Source organism: Prionailurus viverrinus, chromosome B2 (assembly GCF_022837055.1).
Source record: "Prionailurus viverrinus isolate Anna chromosome B2, UM_Priviv_1.0, whole genome shotgun sequence".
Taxonomy (NCBI): domain Eukaryota; kingdom Metazoa; phylum Chordata; class Mammalia; order Carnivora; family Felidae; genus Prionailurus; species Prionailurus viverrinus.
The window spans coordinates 118,597,745-118,619,161 of NC_062565.1; the positions used below are offsets into that span (position 1 = coordinate 118,597,745).

Below are 21,417 nucleotides of genomic sequence, written 5' to 3' on the forward strand. Positions count from 1 at the left end.
CTTTTGAGGCCATACAGACCAAACCATCCAGTGGGACTCTTCCTCCTCATAAGGACAGTCAGGGAGCACCAGTCTAGTGGTGACAAGGCCATTAACATTTTGTGTCCATTTGAGGGCTCGGAAACATGCATTTAGTATAAAATGGCAGGAGGCAGTCATCCTTAACACAACATAAAAATAAAAAGTTACAAAGAAGTAGTGAAGTCCCCCATGGGTTGTGTTTCCCTTCTTCCCGGACCGTGCTCACTCCTCTCTGCCTTACAGCCGCCCAACCTGCAGCCGAGTGCCGGCCTCGGGAGGTTCAGCCCTCTGCGGGTTCCTCTTTCACCATCTTCCGTTTGCTCCCCTCTCCCCTATTTTCAATGCTTGATCAAAAGCTCAGAGCTACTCTAAAGGAAGAGGTCAGGTCAGATCAGGAGGAGAGCTGCTCGCGTCTGAGAAAGGGAGATGGGGCAGATATATCATCAGTAGTTATTTCTTCTTTTCTGGTCCTGCTCTTTGCCTCTGCCCACCTGGCTGCCTCTGTGGGATCCTGGCAGGGCAGGTGGAGAGCAGCTGAAGGGGTTCAGACACACTCCTCCTGTCAGCCCCGACAGGCAGCAGGCAAGGGACAGTGTTCAAGAACAAATTGCAGCCAGCGGGGGGTGGGGATGCTTAGATGGCTGCAGACACAGGTAACTCCGATTTGTCCTTCAGATTTCACTCAAACTCGGTTTCTCAAGTAAAAGGTTAAATTTATAATATTTGGCTCTCTCCTACTGCATTACTTCCTTAGAGCAGTGAGCACATCTGCAATTACATTTTGTTTGCTCATATTTGCACCTCCCTTCCTGGAGCGGATCCTTCCCGAGGAAGGGGACCATGTTTGTTTTGTTTACCAATTTGACAATTTGAATCCTCAGTGCCTAAGCTCTACCCTAGAACACTTTGGTACTCATTAAGGATTTTTTTGACTGGATGGATGAATCTTTCCAAATTTACCTAGTTTGCTCACCTTACACGTGAATTTACATTTTAACCTCCTAAATCTGTTTCACAAGGCTGCTTATAAAAGAGGTCTTCTGAGAGTCAAACTTCAAAGGCTGTGTGTGTGTGTGTGTGTGTGTGTGTGTGTGCGCGCACGCGCGTGTGGACACGCACCCACTAAAAAAATGAGTAAAAGGTGCTAGGAATAACTGATATGACCAATTCACATTAAAACTTGTAAGACAAATATTGTAAAGTCAATTGTATCTTCCTAAACCAGCAACAGCTAGAGAAGATTCATAAGACCTCTTTTGGGTAAGAAAGTAACACAAGTTGGTTGGAAGACATCAAAGAACACCTATAAATGGAGAGAGATATTTTACGTTTGTGGGAAAGAAGATTTAATATCATAAAGATGTAATTCTCACCATACTGAGCTACAAAGTGGGTGCAGTTCCAATTAAAATACCATAGGATTATCTTAGAACTCAACAATCCGATTCTGAAATTTATATGGAACACCAGGAGCCCAGAATAAAGATACTCGAAAAAACACAATTGGGAGACACATCCTACCAGATATCAAGACTCATTTTAAAGCTATAATAATTGAGGCAGTACGGCATTGGAGCAGAGGTAGACACAGGAAACAAGTACCAAGAAACATCCCCACGTATACAAGAAAACTGATACATGACCTGCAGATTAGAGATGGAAAGGATGGGCTCTTCAATAAACAGGGCTGGAATGCTGGTACTTATAAAGGAAACAAACGATCACTGTTTCTTATCACACAGAAAAACCGATTTCTTATGGATTAAGGATTGATCTATGGAAGGCAACATTAACATGCTTTGATCAATAGTATCTTTAACACGTCAGGGTATGGAAAGAGCATAAGCCATAAAGAAAAGCGTGGTAATTAAACTGTATTAACTCTATTAATAACTACATTCAATATACTAACTATATTGACCTCTACTTAAAAGACAAACCACAAACCCGAAGATATCTGCAACACATAAATCCGTAACAAAGGATTAGAATCCAGAATCCATCAAGATCAGAGAAAGTTATACGTCATTTCGTATTAGTTCAGTATAAACTAAAACATCAGAGGGGAGTTTGAGCAAGCGTGGGAGCCATCACTTCTGTGTAAGACACCTGGCCTGACCACGAGGTGTATTCTGTGACCGGCATTCCTGTGAGGTATGTATCCATTAACCGATCAGTGTAAAAGCATTTTAAAAACAAAAAAGCAACTTGGTATATGTGCTATGCAAAAAACCTACCTTTTAAAACCCTAATACAAACGTAATTATGAACATTTACCCATTTCACTAAGAATTCTTTAGCACAACTTTTAGTGGCTATATTTTAGTCATCACACGGAAACAGCCTAAGATATAACCAATCCCTACTGCTGGCCATTTAGACTGTCCGTGTGACTGTGTGTGTTTGGGTATATATATGTGTGTGTGTGTATGTGTGTGTGTGTGTGTGTGTGTATATATATATATATATATATATATATATATATATACACACACACACACACACACACATACATACATATATATACATATATATACACATACATACACACACATGCACATATATATACATATATGATAAATACTCTTGTAAGTAAATCTTTGTATACATCTCTGATTATTTAAGATAAATTCTTAACAATGGTTTAAATGGTAGGTACCTTTAATGTGGGTTTTGCCAAATTGTTCTCTAGGAAATATTACTAATTTATAAAGCTGCACAGGACTATTATTTTTCCTCTCTTAACCTCCCCAACACTAGTTAAAAACAAAATTTGCCAGATTTATAAGTGAAAACTTGTACACTAAATTTTTAATTTGTATTGACTTAAATAGTGAGGCTGAACATTTTTTGTTTATTGTTCACTTAGTTTCTATGTGGTTTACTTAATTCTTTGCCCATTTTTCTACTTACATGCTTAAATTTTTTGATGAGACCCAAGAGTTCATAATATATTCAGGATATGGACTTCTTCTCTGCCAGGCATATTGAACTTTGTCATTTATCTTCTACTTTGGTTTAAGTTTAAAATTTTTTATATAGCCAAAGCAATCTTTTCCTTTTTGGTTCATTCTCTAATATATAATTTTTCATGTATATTTAAAGGAATTAACTCATCTCCCTTTTGTGTCCCCTACAATAAAAACACCTCATCTAAATGAAGGCAATAGCACCTTCTTCAAAGGGTCATCGTAAATGTCAATTAAGACAACCTATACTGATATACCTTGGTTTGGTTTTTTTATATCTACATATAAATTTTATTTTATTTTTTAATGTTTTTATTTATTTTTCAGAGAGAGAGAGAGACAAGAGAGACAGAGAGAGACAGTGGGTGGGGGAGACAGTGGGTGTGAGTGGGGGAGGGGCAGAGAGAGAGGGAGAGACAGAATCAGAAGCAGGCTCCAGGCTCTGAGCTGTCAGTACAGAGCCTGACGCAGGGCTTGAACTCATGAGCCGTTAGATCATTACCTGAGCTGAAATCGGACACCTAACTGCCTGAGCCACCCAAGCCCCCTATACTGATATACTTTGCCAACAGTAAAACAATATAGAAATGTCAATTATTAGCAGCCCTCAGTACATGACAGTTATTAACATTACATGTCCATTGGACAGCAGAGTTAATAACTATATGCAGGTAACGTGAGTAGATATATTTGGGATAATAAAGTCTGAAAAAATCACATGGACCACAGGAGACAGACACCGTGAGGGAGTACATTTCACGTCCCTCGGCGGGTTGAGGAGCGCAAACGGTCAAGACAGAAGCCCCAGAGGATACAGACGCTTACCTTACTTACTCTTCCCCTTCCTCCAACTCCGTCTCTTTGTGCACTACCACTCTCGTGACCGACATGTCGGGGTGCTGCTCTCTGGCTTCCCTGATGGCCTGGGCCAGCGCCTGCCCGAGTCAGGAGAAAGCACTGTGAGCACAGCAATGGGCTTATTCCCGGGTTGGGAAGACAGACGTACGCTGATCAACTGGGATTCCATGGCAAGCAAAGATGGCTTTATTGCTTTCTTTGAGGGAGCAGGGATTTTAAGTGGGCTCATAATTCTTTTTAGAGAATGCTTCTCACTTCCCCAAATTTCCCATTTCCCCCCCAGTCTTTTCAAATGATACATGTACAAGAGACACGCAGACTCCGAAGCCCAGCCCCGTGCTCGCCACGAGACTTGGAGAAAACAGATCTTCTCTGATCTTCATATTCTCACCTGTAACCTGAGACTAACGCTAAGGTCGTGAGGATCATTTTGAGGTTCACTGTGCAGATTGGAAGAATGATGTAACAGTCTGTCTATTCACCCACGGGTACTTGCTGTCACACAGCTCAAATGCCAAGACACAGGACCAGACCAAACCAGACTAGACCACAAGCTACCCTTGTGGTTTCTCACTAGCTGTTTGAGGTAAGATGTTTGTTGAGCTGTTATGTTGCAGGAAAAAGATCTATAAACTTCTAGGGCACAGAACAATAGAAACGGCAGCAACACTGATAACATACAATTGCAAAGTGAAAGGACAGAGAGAGACTACTCTTCAGCAAGTACAGGTCTCTATTTTACAGTCGAAAACACTGAAGGCACAAAGGTCAACAGGTGGTGCTTGAGGCCATCCTGCGGCTGGGCCACAGGGCAGGAGCAAGACTGGGACGCCACTCCACTGGCTCCTAGGCTCTTCCCGGACCGCACGGTGAGAAAACGAAGTTTCTTTGTATTTTATCAGAAAGCAAGCTGCATACAATGTTGTGACAAAGTGGAAAGATCCTATTTTTCTGAGGGAAAGGTGTTTAAAGATGTCTTGGGGAGAAAGTAAAACACCATAAAACACCACTCAAAATCTAAGAAAGAATTCTGGAACAGAAAGGGAAGGCTTCAAGGATGGAAAGCACCATATCTCATATGGACACTATGCCTTTGAAAGAAGCAGCCCAAGTTTTCCTGTTTCTCTGTCATCTGCTGAAGGGCACAACCGCATTTGTTGTTTGTGGTACAGTTTCTGTCAGCTGAAAGGTTACTGAACAAAACCCTGAGCCTCATTCCACACACAGAAAGGTAAAGCTGCAAAAAAAGAAATTGTTTTTATGCCAAAAAAATTTTTTTTTTTAATTTTTTTTTTCAACGTTTTTATTTATTTTTGGGACAGAGAGAGACAGAGCATGAACGGGGGAGGGGCAGAGAGAGAGGGAGACACAGAATCGGAAACAGGCTCCAGGCTCTGAGCCATCAGCCCAGAGCCCGACGCGGGGCTCGAACTCACGGACCGCGAGATCGTGACCTGGCTGAAGTCGGATGCTTAACCGACTGCGCCACCCAGGCGCCCCTATGCCAAAAATTTTTACACAGAAGCTTGGAAGACAGTTGAGGGTGCTCGAATTTCCACTAGGGAACAAACTGGTGACCCACCTGTGTCAGGGCAAGAGAGAACTCAACCAGGGGACTCTCCGATTTGAGCAGCCCAAGTGTTTGTCAGGTTGTGGGAGTCTAAAGGCCGGAAGACAAGACAGGTGGGGAGAAGGGCAGCGGCTTATCTCAGAAGAGGTCAAAAATGTTTCCGTGTCTCTATGGCTGCGATGGGAAAGGGGATGGGAGACAGGAAACAGCAGAGTGGCTCCACATTTGTGTGTTCAGAGGGAAGTGAGAGATCAGAACAATCAAAACGGTCTACTCCATGTTGGTTTCTGGAATCCAATTTGGGAGAAGGACAGCTCTGATGGGAGCCAAATGTAGCTACAGACAACCTGTCAGATACTTTTTAATTCATGTTCGTTATGCAGGTCTGCCTACATTAAACTAGTACAAATGTGAAAGGGGAAATAGAAAAATGATGCCCAAGGGAAGGGAGCACGTGTGAAACATGCTTCAATGAGCAGAAAAGTAGGGAAACTAAAAACTGCTTAATCGTCTTCAAGCACATTTGAAATCCGTTTACCATTAGTTCCGTTCAGTCTGTAGTACCAGTGTATGAAATTAAATACTGTAAAATGTTAATTTATTATAGCAACAGTAAAGATTGTGAAAGAACTATCTCACATCATCCTGCAAACTAGGAAGTTATTTTATTGGAAAGAAACACACTCTGGTGGGTAACTGCAGTGTCCTATGTCCCTGGTACACAGCGGGGCATCGGGACACACACAGGTGCACCACCCACAAAGCAAGTGTCCTAAATGCATGCCTCTTTAATCTGCCAACACAAAAGAGATTCCCTTTTTTTCTATCTTGCTCAGAGGAAGGGTTTCTTTCCACTATTAAAATTCTTTTAATGTACAGAAAGGAATCGAAAAATGGGTCAATGATATTCAAGTCACTATGTGATCAGTTTCAGTTTTTGGCAGGGAAGTGATTTCACTCTAATTTTAAATACTTGCATGGTCTCATTACAGGCTAAAAGGGAGAGGGAGCTTCATCAGCTTCTGGTGACAAGCATACCAGAAGCCACAATTAAATGTACTCTAACAAGTTTATGCATCTTAGAATTAAAACATGAAAACGTTACAAAAAAGTATCTGTTCTCTTCATATGGGGTATCTGACCCTGGGTTTAAAATGGGCTGAAGCACGACATCACACCGACAAGGTCGTGTCCCTACTGTCACACGTAAAGCTGCAGGGTTTTTTCCTAATCTAAGAGTCAGGGATAGGTGTTATTTTGGTACTTAAATTTCAGACCATGTTTTTATTATTTGCTGTTCAGAAGCAGTATTATCTAGATTTGAGTTTTCAGGTCAAAGACAAAACAATACACATGAAATAAAGCCTGAGAGTATCCTCGAAGGGAACACTTGACATCAGAAAGTCTGAAAGGGCACAAGTTCAGTGGAGAGACAGGGTAGGAGAGGCTGCCCCAGTGAAGGGAAGAAATCCTTTGGGGAACTGGCAGCTTGGTTTCCACGGGGTCACTCATTTTCCCGTGGAGAACAGGCACAGGTATTGTCCTCTACTAGGAATCTCTATTACAAAGTCAAGGTTCAGGGGTCAGGACAACCCATGAACCACTGATAGCTCTCGAGGAATGAAGAAACACATTAGAAAATATGTAAGTAAAATCATGTTTACAGGGTTTTAAAAAATGCCATTTTCTTTTTAGGCATGGAAGAAAATCTCTCTTTGATCACATAGAGTGAGCTTTTTTTAAATGAGAAGTTTTGTCCTCTAAAATCCTCTTTCCTGAAGTTGATATTGTGCTCAAAGCTGGGTAACTATCATCTGTTCCTACTCCCCAGCCAAGATGGTCAACTAAACATTCCTTTTCCTGCGAGTTGTTATTAAGAAAACAGCTTGGTTTCCTTTAAAGTGGAGTTAAAATCACTGAGAAAATGACAAAACAAAAAGCTCCCGTCACTTGGGGGCTGCAGCCTAAAACTGAAGCCACCCTCAAAGTATCCAACAGTTCCATGCGTCACCTGGATTTTAAAGCCACGCATTCTGCTCAAGCTAACATTGGAAAGAAAGCACAATTCTTTCAAACATTTTTCTGAATCCGTGTAATCTTCCACTTTGTAAGAGACCTCAGATTTCCTTCCCCCAACCCTCGATAATAGTAATGACTGGGGGAAACATCTAGTGGTCAAGAGTCCAACTTTCCTGAGGCTATAAGAAAAACACTTTATAAGTTCCTGAAAGTAGGCACAAGTCAAGCTTGGTGGCTTTTCTTACTTAGCTTTGGAAAGCCAGTGTCACTGAACTGCCATTCATTCTTTAATCCATGATTTGACTTTAGGCCAGGCCCACATGAATACCTAATAGATGCCGGGAATCCTCTCCATTACTTTGACTCAAAAGTGCATGTAGAGCCAGTGTGAAATAAGCAGCAAAATCCATGTTCTATGCGGGTTCAGCATCAGGCAGGCTGAAAGGACAGGCTGTGTCTAGCGTGGGAAGCATCAGTGCCACGCTGAGGACGTGGATTCTTCCAGGAGGCACTGGGAGAAGGGGAATGACACAGGGACAGGATGTGACAGCACATGCCAAACTTAAGGACATGGTCACTTTCAGAACCAGAACTCCAGGTCTTTACCTGGTCATGATCGATGTCCGCATCTCCCGTGATCACGATGCGTTTCTCAATTCTTGTTTCAGATATTCCACCTTTCACAGTCTAAAGGGGGGAGACAGCAATCGTTAAAGCATGTTTATACATAATGGGGGGAAAGAGAACGGAGCACACTCAGACCTTCTGATCGTTAAGGCAACATGCACTGAGTGGAGAAGACTGATGTTCTGGAAACACCATTTTTAAGCTCAATAGAGATTCCTATTGTTAAAGTGGTAGCATCTGTAAGTATTCCTCAACTGAAAGCAACTTTAAAACTAATTTATCAAGATTCAGGTGAGATTAAGATAAGACAGATGCCATGAAATCCAAACAGTTCTGTTGGGACATTCCATTACAATTTCCCTGAATTTCTTTACTCCCAAGTGGCCCACTTGTTAAAGGAGGAAAGAAGAAATAATTCTTTGGTTTATGTAGAGTTACAAGGAATCCTAACCATTTAGGTACTTGATTTAGGTTTGAGAATTGGTTGACATTATAGTTTTGACTGCTTGATTCTCGTCATACAAATCCATTTGGTAATTCTGTTCATTTGGTTTAGTGCAGTAATAAAAAAAAAAAAAAAAGACTTGGATTTGGTTTAAGATACAGAAGGTACAGGAGGATGATATAAAGATATTCACTCAATGTTGATTTGATTACAGATTCTGCATGTGGCTGTGTCTGCTAACAAAGTCTGTGTGAATGGACATGGGGCAGGGTCCTGTGTGAACTGCCACAGAGTGACTGGCTTGGAACAAGCTGGCACAGCCTGGGACACGATAGAGGCTGAAGAGATCACGTGGCTGTGACGCTGAACTATGAACAAATACCGCACAGTCCTGAGAAAGCACACACCCAACCTCTGCAACTCTGTTAAGTTATATGCTAAGTCACAAGTCATAGCACTTTAATGTAAGAACCAAGGTAATCAGTAGCCTTGATAACTGGATACTTTTTTTTTTTTTTAAGCTTATTTTGAGGGAGAGAGAGAGAAAATCCCAAGCAGGCTCTGCACTGTCAGCCCAGAGCCCAACATGGGGCTCAAACTCACAAACCGTGAGATCATCACCTGAGTCGGAATCAAGAGTCAGACGTTTAACCGACTGAGCCACCAAGGTGCCCCTGGATACACTTGAAAATGAGCATCAGTACCACCTTGTGTTTATGTGGCGTTTTTTAATTTAAAAAGTTTCTGGTTGAAACACAGGGTGAGACAGGCATAAAAGATACATTTAAAACCTTCAAGCCCTAATGAAACATGAGAGGTAGGAGCAGAGGGAAACATGGGAAAATCACACTGGAGCTAGAAGTCGGAGGATGCATCACAATCATCTGGAGGGCTCCTACAGCCACTGCCAGGGTTTCTGCAGATCTGGAGTGGGGCCACGGGATTCACACAGGAATGACTGCTGCTGCTAGTCTGGAGCCAGACTTTAAGAATCATTGGTCATCTGGTGTTAGAGACTGAGAGAATGATCTGGCAAAATGCTCCCTAGCCATGGTAGGAGCATCTTAAATCAATGAGGGGAAGATTCGATTACTTGAACAACTTGCTGAACATTTTGAATGACGGGTCTTCATTCACTTGCTTCAGTCAGGAGGGTTGATTTGTACTTGTCAAACGTACGCCTCCACTTGGACCACATTCTCTCTCTGCTCCTGTAGCTGTCTCATGTATAGTTATTCAGTACATATTTTTACCTCCTTGTACTTTACAGAACTACATTTGTCAGTGGAGCCCAATTTCTCAGATACTTTAAATCCAAGCATTTTTACTCCACTGGCACTGTCTGCGTATTATTGTGAAGTGTGTATGGGAACAAAGAAACAATTCAGAAAAGATCCTGTTTGCAATGTACCCCCACGGGCTGCTTTACCTTGGTGATGTGTGTTGTCGTCGTCGTCGACACGGACTCAGATGTGATGGTCTGTGCCGTCAGTAACGTCCCCGAGTCACCACCAGCCCCGCCATCAATCTTTGGACAGTTAGGGGGAAAAATATAAAGTAACACTTAATTTCCATTATGTCGTCAGAGAAGAGCTTCCCCCCTCGCCCATCGAATGTGCATCTTTTGAAATCTTCCAGATCAGCAGGAAATGTTATCTGCCACATTTTGTAGATTTACTGAGCAGGAGGTTGGCTGGCATTCAAAGAAAGTAAATGCAAAGGCTAAACGCACGTGGAGAAGCAAAACCCTGGGAGGGAGAAAAAGGAAGAATCACATAGAAAATGGGGCTGAAAGCTACAAGGGAATCAGGAGAGAATTTGACTGAAGGCCTTTTGCAGAAGGCAGAAAAAGAAACTAGAGAACCAGACAGAGAAGTTTCCACAGTGACCAGAAGTGCTGAGTTCATTGTTTTTTAAGCACAGGCAGGTAAAAACAGATAAACGTTTTCTTATTTAAGAAGCAACAGAACCTGACTGGGATAGACTAAACCTACGTGATTTGGTTATTTGCTTATCTCTAGTAGATTGTTCTAAATGACATTGTTCCTGTAATCGTTTGTTATGAGCATATATAGGGGTATGTATATTTTAACACGTATGCATGCATGTTCTCTATTTATATCATATATAAATCCCATGCATATATCTAAATAGGTTTTAACTTGTTTCCTTTGATACTAAAAATGGTGGAAAGTTCTAGAGTTTACCAGGAAAAATATGAAACAAATGAATAGCCTATGAGTATATGTGATGACCACCATTCTGGTCTCCCTTCCTGACACTGACACAAGGAAATAACCAGAAAGCCCAGAGCCTTTCTAAGTTATGGGAAAATTTCTCTCACACTTGGGTCATGCACCTGTATTTACTAGGCCACTCACTATACTACAGACAGACAAGTACATGCTCTCCTACCACACCCATTCATAAGAAACCTGTTTTTGCTTACATGGACCTATGCACATACGTGGATAACAGATCTAAAAATAAGTTTGAGGAATATTTAAACATACTCAAATTAAACCTTTCAAAAAATATTTTGAGAGAGGGCAATAATCTGCCCTCCTCCCCCATGGTACAATGCGACCAAAGGACACCGAATTTGTCGAGAACATAGTTGTACAAATTTAGAAACAGTTCCATTCTGATATGATGAACACTTTCCCCTTTTTTGTTACCATTATGGTTAGACATCTTAATGCTTATTTCAAGTCTTTACAGAATCAATTTCTAAATCGCTACCTAAAATTAAAAACACAAGTCTGGTAATTATTTGGACACAGAGCATCATATTTACAGATCAACAACATGTCTTCAGAAAATAACCCCATGTGAAGGAGAAGCTCAGATGTGTATGTGGACTTGGCAAGCAGGAATGGGATGACTGGATCCATCTTCACGGAGTGGGGGGGGGGGGGGGGGGAACCTAACTTCTACCAATCCACAAATTATATCAGATCCAATAAACTTTGTTAAGACTCCCAAAATGACTTATAATAATATGAACAAGACAGGTACTGCCTGTCCTAAAATAATCGTGTGGATGCTTCCCCCTGTAATTACTGGATCACCAATGTGACTACAGCTCTCGGTCTCAATCTAAGAAGCAATATAGCAAGTTAGGTAGTCGAAGTGCAGTTACGAGCCAGAGATACAGAAAGCTACATTGAAGTCAGAAACACGTAAACTGGAAGACAAATGAAAACAGAAACAAAGGAAAAAAGAAGTCAAAGAGTCCAAATCTAGAGTTTTTGTACCTGTGGAGACTCATATGTGATGGTTTTGGTCTCAGTTTGGACAATAGGGACTTCCTTGGTGGAGATTTCTGTCCTTTGTGAGGCATCAGAAATTGTTACCATCTCTGTTTTTACCACTGGTGGCTGAGGTGGAAAGGAAGGGAAAAGTAAATTCTAGAGGTAATGAAGTAAAAGTGTTTAATGGAGCCTTCAAAAATAATTGGAAAAAAATATCCAAACACGCACTCATGCACAAGAGTATAGGTAAACAAAAGATACAAAAGAAAGACACTTTCCTTCAAACATTGTAGTAGATGCATGCGTGTGTGTGTGTGTGTGTATTCTTCATATATATATATATATATGAAGAATAAGCTAACATAATGGCTCCCTAAATTATGGTACACTTCAAGTTACCATGGTCCCAATTACATGTCAAATGTGGCATGGAATATATACTTTAGCTCTGGGGCAAGTTACCATAAAATGGAAAAGAAAGCAAAATGGAATGAACTATGTGAAGTGACCGGTCTCAATTTTTACTGCGTTTTAAAGAACCACATGGTTTATGTGAAGGCTGTCTTTAATGGCCACATCAGTTAGGGAGATGAAGAGTTGCCCCTTCCCCCCAAAAGGACTCTTCTATCCTACTGACAAAGATATTCCACTTTCGGAAAGAATATCTTCAGGTATGATTTTTTTTAATCACAGTTGTCTAAAACTCGCAGTGCTTCTTCTGTGTTACATAAGTTAAGACATTGTATCTGGAGTTACTCCGCCAACATGGCATTAAGGCTCTGAACAATTAAAACATTAAAGAACAGGGTCACGGCCTGTTAGCATTGTAGTCTGCAGAGCATGTATGTTTAATACAACACCAGACCATACTACTACCAAAATACTATAGTTCTTTTTCTGAGAGAAAATTCCCAGATGTAATTATTTAAAGAGGAACAACCGTCTATTAAACGCAAAAAATAATAAGAGTGTTTGAAGGCTCTTGAAATGTCTTCTCTGAAGTGAAACAGGAGGTTGACAAGTAACGTAGTAAAAATCCAATTAATTATTTCAAGACAAAGTCACTTCACTATTTTCCAGCCCATCAGAGAAAGCAAATATGGATAATGCCTACATCGTGGGCATTTAATTTTAGAATCGAGAAAGTCTCATGGACGCAAACCTTCCCTCAGTGTAACTTCGACTCTCAATTCAGAGACACTGTACCTCATGACCAAGACTTAATCTACCAGGAATGTGGAAAGTTCTCTTTCTTGAAGAGAAAATGTTAAAGACTCCTATCCAATGTAGATAGTCGATAAAACAGATGATCAACCTGCAAATCATCCAGAATGGAGGACAGGACAGAATGAGGAGAGGATCCTCCTCTCGAACAGTCTAGCCTCTGGCTGCCCACAAGGAAAGAAAATGCTCTTCACCGATCCATACAATCCCAGGAATCTAAAACCAGCAATCACAGCGGTATTCGAGAAATGTTTTTTCATCACTGCCGGATGCTGAACTAAGAGCACCATGGTAATCAGAACCAGCTGCCATCGCTAAAAATCTAAAGTTGAAGGGAGAACGAGCCAGAAGGTCAAATCCAATCATGACAACAGCCGCGCACACACTCACACCGACCGTTTGTCAATGATACGTATACAGTTTTCTCATTAAACCAACGAAAAAGGCATTTAGCACGAGGAAGCAGTGCAACTAAAGACAAACAGTTGAAAACATCCAAAACATGCAAAGAAAAATTTAAATGTGGAACGAGAAGGGGGTTGGGTGGGGGGGAATGGTGTGGCCGTTGGAGGCAAGTTTTACTGTGTCAGGTGCGTCCAGGTGCAGTAAAGAAGCCAGAAACCACGAACCGAGCTGGCAGAGAATCAACAAAGCAGTGCTTTCCCCCGTCCTCCCAGGAGAGACAAAGCCCGGAATCTCGCTGAAAACAGCCGGAGGAGGATTGGGAGGGCAGGAGAAGGAGGAAGGCAGGTGGTCTCCACCTGAGAAACAGCTCTAGAGTTTAGCTCCCCGCTCGGGGTCTCCCATTTACCTCGGAACAACAAATAATTTGTGGCAACACATCAATGTCAACATGAGACACCTCTCCGTTAACTTTATGCTGCTCGTCCTCTGTTTCTTCGCTCATGTCTTGCTTAATAGCGCCTTCGTTTACACTCTTCTCTGCAGATAGCTTTGGGGCCACTACCTTCTCCCGGATCACTGTTTCTACTGCGCTTACACTGGCACCTGCTTGTCTGCCTGGGCTGGCTTCTGGCACTGCTGCCTCCCTCTCTACTACCTTGGCTGCTCGGCCGGCTTCTTCCTCCACCTCTTCGTCATACTCCTCCTGCTCTTCCCTTATGGTGCCCTGGGTCACACGGTGGTGGGGCCGGTACTCGCCCACGTCTTCCTCCTCCTCGCTCTCGCTGCCGCTGCTGCTCTCAGAAGACAGGGAGGTGGAGTCTTTCTGCGTCAGAGGCTCCACCTTACGGGTCTCCCCAGGACCACTCCCAGGTGATAGCTCTTTACCGTTCATTTCTTCTGTGATAACTCTTTCGTCTTTCCCAACCTCTGCCTGCTGCTTCTCCTCCACTACATTCAGAGTCTCATGTGAACTCTGTACGGGGAAAAAAAAAACGGATGAGGGGAAACAAAAATATATGAATAAATAAGCACGACGGAAACCAAAGTTAGCTGATGGTAGGTTCATGGCATGGAGAGAAACAAAAGATGATTATGATGGCTGACTGAAAGGGAAGCGGGGAGAACGTGAGGGGAGTCGGAAACATCGGGCAATGGTGTTAACATGGAAAAGGGGAGAACCTTAGCAGCATCACTGGCTCCAGTGCAAGGCCCTTCTGACTCGGGAGCGCGTTTCTGCGGAACAAAAAGCAACCGAGGACACAAATCAATAAAGTTTTACACCGCAACACCCACCAAAACAAACATCTGACACCGCGAGGACAGAACAGCGAGAATTGACAGCTACAAAAACCTTTGCTCAAGGTCACGTGAAGGACAATCCACACAAACGCAAAAAGCTTACGAAAGGAAACGAAAGCACAAAATTGCCAGCATCCTCCCAAAGAAATAAAATGCTTTTTATTATGGTTATACCTGTAAGCTCTACTTATTTAGTTGAAAAGGTAGAGAGGAAAACGGAATTGTACCAAAGCCCACTGCTTATTTTAAAGTGGAAATTGTGAAACTTCTAAAACCTGTTCAATAAACAGTTTTGACTTTAATCTGACTATAAAGCCTGGCCTGAAACCCTGATTCCTAAATGAATATAGCACTAATGAGACGGCACCTTTATTTTTTGCTGGCTCCCTTAAAAAACAGCTATAATGGGCAAAATTATAGTGGGTGTCACATAGCTATTAACATAAAAATGTCGTTTCAGAAATGGTTATTAACCTCCCCAACTACATTATAGATTAGCAAAAGGGATATTTTAACATTAGGGTGGATGTCAATGATGGCTCCAAATGTTTTCTTAGAATTCAACTCCAACTAGCATCTTTGGAAACCAAAATAAACCAAGTTTATTATCGGAGATATGTATTCCTGTCCCCTGCAGACATCTACTTCTTGGGAGTAAATTTACTCTAATTAAGTAGTACAGTACCTAAATGTTTAATAAGTGCCTGTTGACCAAATACATTAGTGATATAACGGTCTATAATCACCAGTGTAGAAACTCTTACAAAGGAGTTTTCAAAGCTTACAATTTTCCTTAAACTTATTTTAAAACGGGGGTGGGGGTGGGGGCGGTGACGGCTACTCTGCATGGGCAAAAATGAAGCCTGGCTAGGCTTTTTAACATTCAGGTGACATGATAGCCTGTGATCTAACTTAAAAGTAATTCTGCTAGAGACAGTAGCCCTGCTTATTTAGATGGTATCTCCACGCTGAATGGAGCAGGGCAGTGAGCCTCTGAACCATCGGGGCAGATGTGAACCCCGTTCCAAAGCTACCAAGGTACTACTTGGATTGGAGCTGTTTCCTAGAACAGACAGCAGCATCCCACATTTATCTGCACCAGGGATGTGGACAACAACCATGAGCAAAAGGACCTAAAAAGGCACACTTCTGACAGCACCTATCAGGATATACTCACTCTCTCTGATCCGTGCTGTTATTCTTAGATGCATAGTAAGGACATGTTTTCACTGCCCCAAATTAGTGCCATGTAAAAATTATGTTACTGACAGATAAAAAAAGATATCCTCCCAGCTTTATGGAAAACCCAGAGGTTTCAGATATTAAACTGGAACTCTCTGAAACTCTTTTGATAAATAACATTTAACTGTAACTATAAACTTCTTTATCAGTAAAGATATCCAGTGATCAGAACATTTCTAAAGCCGACATTCCATTATTGTGATGCCAGGTCAGTAAATTATTTATTATTTAACCCCAGACAGCCAGATGAGTTCTGCCCAAGTTCAGGGAATCTCTTAGGGTCATTCCAAAAAAAGAAAATAATTATTTCACTGAGAATGGCAAACGTTTCATATTCGTGGACATAAGCAGAATGGTAAAAAAATAATCAGCCATCAGAAGATGCCTGAAAGACATTTAGGCTTTAAAAACTTTTCTGCAGAACATACTTAGCTTCTACTAGATTGAGGGTTTCCTTTCACAAAACAACTCAGACTCTGTTCCTTAGTGGTTTTAAAGGATTCTCTGAATTTAGGCAGATTTTGGGGGTGGGCAGGGAACCAAAAGCCGCAGGAGAAACATCCAATCTGTACAGTTTTCCCACATGTCCAAATTCAGTCATTATTTCTTGAATGTTTCTCCCAGGAAGAGTTAATTTTACCAATGAAAGCACCGGAGAGAGGGGTTCCTAAATATTCAAAAAATAAAAATCACTTTTCATATGTGGCTTTCGAAAACAGGGGAAACAAAGTAAAATGCACCTCTGGCAACCGTGAGAAGGGCGAGGAGGAAAGCTTTTCAGAAGGCGCATTAGAGCTCACAACAGTGCCCTCTGCTGTCCAAGTGGTGGCTGAGGTGAAGGTGGCTTTCATGCTACCAGAAAAGCCCTTTTCACTAAACAAAATTGACATTATCTCCTCTTCTAGGCTCTAGAGAGGTCAGAAAAGGAAGAGCAAAGAATTAACAATAAGTCAGAACAGACAGCAGTGACCTATTGAAAGAAAGGAAAGGTTATACAAGAAAGAATCACAGAACAGCACAAACTGAAAGAAAGGCGAGGGTTCTGCGAGATTCCAGCAGGCATATGTTGGCGTTTTGCCTAAATGCCAGCTTTCCACTCTGAGATTCTGATAGCTCTAACCTAGGGGAACCAGCTCAAATGCCTTGGTTTATCACTGAAGCTTTATTTACAAACTGAGCACAACCGATCTACCCACACACCGAACACTTTCACGTATTCCTGAAGTAGCTACTTGGCGTCAGCCTCTTTCTGCACAGAACGGTCTCCTCGCTGGCCCCTACTCTTGCAACACGAATTCCTGTGTAAGAGCTTGAATGACCCCCACCCTCCTGCCTCCCTGGGCACACTGGGCCCTGCTAATTTTGTCATCTCTCTGAGGTCCACTTGACATTCTGTCTTGTGCACGGCCTTCCCTGCCCACGCTAGCTCCCCCAGGGTGACGTACCATATGAACGGTCTGTACAACGTGTGCTCTGACAGTATCCCACGGAAATCCCTAGACACGCTAAATATGCCATGGAATGAAGAAACAGTGCTTTGCTTTGTTCAGCAAGAACCAGGTAAAGAAAAAAATTCTCAACAGGAAGACAGACTCAGAGGCGGAAATTCAAGGGAGTGACGTGAAAATCACCTGTCCCTGAAAAACCACAAAGGCACATTTAATGTTCACACTGTGGTCCTTAAACAGGAGTCCCTAACCTGTGTGAGGGCACAACAGGAAAGCCTGGGACTGTCCCGGGTACCTGTAATGCCAACAGTAAAGAGTCACCATAAAGCGAACGTCAAAATTGTGTAAGAATGCTTCCTCAAAAACCTGAGTGCTCCGAGAGCTTAAAGATGAATGAATGAATGAATGAATGAATGGCATTTCTGAGATGCCCCTTGAAACAGTACACTAAGAAGGGTGAGGAGTAGGGACACTGACATGAGGTGGGTGTGGTGCAGAAGCACTTGCAATATTCAGGAGAGAAAAAAACATCTTCTAGGTTAATTCAGCTTAATTACAATCTCCGTAATTACACCATCCCTCTGGGTCAGGTGGGTAGAGAGTGTCCTTCCCAGTAAGAGAGCACTGGGGAGTTCAAATAAGTGCCATGCATTTAATTATTCAATAAAATATCTTCATAAGTACCTTAAAACTACAGTCTATGGAATCTCTACTGGACTCATGAGAATTTTTTATACAAGCATATAATTCTTACAGAAGAGGATATATAATCGTTATTTACTAAATGCAAATGTATTACATTAAGTGATTTGGTTTCCAGCTTTCTCCCAAAATCATATTCAAATTGAAGTCATTTTGAAAGCTTGCTGTATTTATTTTTAGACAAGAACTGTTTTTATTTTCATCTCTAAAATCCATATTCTAGAAATTTAGAAAATTTGGTCAAATTAAGGCTCTTCTGCATAACTTTTTATTTCACACTCATTAAGGATTACAATTTAAAGACAATCAAGAAACCCTACAAAATCAGTAGCAAAATGAAGATGTGGCAAAGACAATTTGAAAAGATATTCTGTTAGAAGTCCAAACACTCCAGTACACTTAACTGCTCACACACTTCCAACTAATGGTAGTGAAATGTTATTGGTGGGGGATGGGGGTTACAATGTAAGTGGCCAATAAATGTTGGGTGGATGGATGACTGCAGTTGTTACAACCATCCACACACATGTCAAATAAGAATATATTTTCCTGCACGTGCTAGAGAGGAAAAAAGAAAAAAAAAACCAAACTTCAAGTATAAATAAACCATTTGGGAGTGGAAGAGGGTCAATTCCAGATTGAAATTTCACGTAAGATCATTTTAATGTAAGTTCTACAACAATTAGTGAATGATTTCTATTGTACATGGTTTCTATTGTACAATACTAAAACCATGACAGCCAGGAAAACAGTAATTTTAAACATCTTCACCCAAATCCCAATGTTTCCTACTGCCAAAAGTACAAAGGACATCATTTTAAGTTGATCAGATGGTGCCATCTGACTCGCTTCTGGAGGATAAATTTTCAAAACCATGTAATATTTCAAAGCATATGATATTAAAGTCATTTTTACATGAAGAGTCTGACAGGCTTTGGATTTCAGGTTAACCTTTCAAGTATATAAATATGCCACTTGGTTTAGCTTTATGACATTATCTTTCTCATTTGCAGTGCTCTGGAAATATTTCATCTCAGCTACACCTCCAATGCCTTTAGGGCAAGACTTCATTTTCCATTTATTTTGCCTCCTCCCACTGTATGTCCTGATGAATGCTACGGTCTACTGATTAACAAAATCAGACTTTGTGGAACAGGAACACATTTTCCTTTTCGCTGATTTCTGCTCTCACTCACACCCACCTACGACCCCATTCCTCATCCAGCACCAGAGAGATCTCTGTCCCCCAAGTGGGACTAGGTTATTGCCCAGCCCAAAGCTCTCCAGTGACTTCCCATCACTCCTACTCGAATTCCAAATTGGCAGCATGGTCCTTAAGATCCAGAGTGACCTTCTGACCTGACTTTTCCTAAGCCCTTGGCCTTTGGCCTTTCAGTTCCTTAAACTAGTTCCAGTCTGGGGGCTATTGCGTTTGTTCTTCTTTACACATGAAAAGAATCTTCACACGTCTGTCCCCTTCTCATCGTTAAGGTCTCAACTCAAATGCCATCTCTTCCTGAGCACAAGAGCAAAGCAGCCTTCCCGATCACCTTGTAACACGGCACTGTATTTCATCTCTTTAACACTCATTTCTTAGTACCCTAGAGTTTCTAATTCCTAATTAACAGATCTCCTATCTCCCCCACTGGACTCTAAGCACTACATTCCCAGCAAGGAGCAAGCTGGCCAGCCAGCTAAGTGGAATTAGTAGAAACAGAAGATTAAGAATGTAAAAGCAATGGAAAGCTAACTTCCTTAAGTAGTATCAGATATTTCATATATGTAGGGAGTGCAGAGATCAGAGGGGCTGCACCAAAGACACCAAATCTTTTCTCCCATTAAAAAGCTTAAAAATGAAAATCCACAAGGCTTTCCAAGTGTCGTTAGTAAAACAGTAACCTACCTCACACGTAATGTGTTAGTTTAACACCACCGCAGCGTGCACAAGTGTTGTACTAATGGTGCATTTTCACACGAGATCATGGTTTCCCAACTGTCAGCCACATACATCAAAATCAGGGGTCATCTACCACCCAAACTGGTTGATATGTCTGCCTTTTAAGTTGTGGAATGTCCAAATAAAGTACTCCTGCAGGGCGCTGTTTCTCACTAGTGATCCCCTCTTTCTACGCACGGAAATGAAATTTTTTGAATGCTTGAAAATTTTTTTTCAAAAACATTTTCGGTTGATACATCAGAAAAAAGGAGTATCCCATGGCCGTGGACAGAAGTACGAGGAAAAGGGGAAAAAGCAAGCGGAGATCCAAGGATGCAAGGTGAACACCTTGTCTGCCTCCTGGACTTTTTCTTCAACTGTCCGTGTTGCCGCTCTCTGATGCTTCTCCTTCACGGATAAAATATCCTTGAAAAGATGGTCTCCTTTGCTCTATTGTTTTAAACAATAGACATAATCAACAGATAAGACAAGTACATTACATCTATAGCAACACAGACATAAAACAACCATATGGCTCGGCAGGACAAACCAGATGAAGCGGCACATAACGGGGGACAAAACCTTAGCATGTCATCAGACACGATTTCTTCAGAAAACACAACACTCTAGAGCTGACTGCTGACACATGGGCACTAATAGCTCCAGGAAATCTGAAAATAACAATTTAAGTTGTTGTATATACAACTTGATGAGCCTCTGGTGTTTTCAATCTTACTGTTGCCCTAAGTTTTTTGTTTGTTTGTTTTTTTGTTTTTTCAGTTCAGCAATGGTTTCTGCTTCTGCTCTTGTAGAACTAGTTTCCTGTCATGGTCACAAACTTGGAAATTTAAAGCAACTAACAGCTTTGCCTTCTTAAGAAAAAGTGAATAAAAATAGCATGAGACTAACGCAAATGCATACACATTGGGTAAAATTCAAGCCAGACTGGATAGATGATGAATTAAGGAGAAGAGAGGGCTGTAAGGAAAGGGGGAAAGATGAAATTGTCAGCTAACACCTTCATACGACTTTTTAAAATAGCATATTTAAAATAGTATAATCAGTATTTCCTCAAACACGATAAATGAGTCCATGAAAGTTTTTCGTTGGTAACAGATTTGGGAGCATTAGAAAATAAGAGATGCAGATAAAAACGAATGGAGAAATAAAGTGAGACTATATTGTAAAGGCAATACTTATATTGGTGGTGGGGAGACAAACCATGGAAAGAAAAAGAATGAGTGTGGAGAGATGTTACGGTTGAAAATCCTTTTAAAATACTAGTCTACATTTCATTACTAAGAAGCTTCAGTACTAAATCGTATTAACATTTTGCAAACTTTCAACCAAGCTCATCAGCTTTCAGAGCTAAGTTTAACACTTTATCCTCACAGTAAA

General features: G+C 41.4%; 1 protein-coding gene across 11 annotated transcripts in view; it reads right to left on the reverse strand.

Annotated features, from left to right (window-relative positions):
• The window catches only part of EPB41L2 (erythrocyte membrane protein band 4.1 like 2), a 219,662-nt gene that overhangs the window by 13,986 nt on the left and 184,259 nt on the right, over positions 1–21,417 (reverse strand). For 3 of the 11 annotated variants that reach the window (XM_047859843.1, XM_047859841.1, XM_047859840.1), the window contains 5 exons: positions 13,799–14,365; positions 11,767–11,889; positions 9,939–10,037; positions 8,044–8,124; positions 3,816–3,925 (listed from right to left, as the gene is read on the reverse strand). In XM_047859843.1, coding sequence (XP_047715799.1) covers positions 3,821–3,925; positions 8,044–8,124; positions 9,939–10,037; positions 11,767–11,889; positions 13,799–14,365 — 975 coding nt within the window. In that variant the 3' untranslated portion in view covers positions 3,816–3,820. Of the gene's footprint in view, positions 1–3,815; positions 3,926–8,043; positions 8,125–9,938; positions 10,038–11,766; positions 11,890–13,798; positions 14,366–14,571; positions 14,626–20,367; positions 20,470–21,417 lie in introns of those variants that run through there. The other 8 variants (XM_047859850.1, XM_047859849.1, XM_047859842.1 and 5 more) reach the window with 7 other exon arrangements.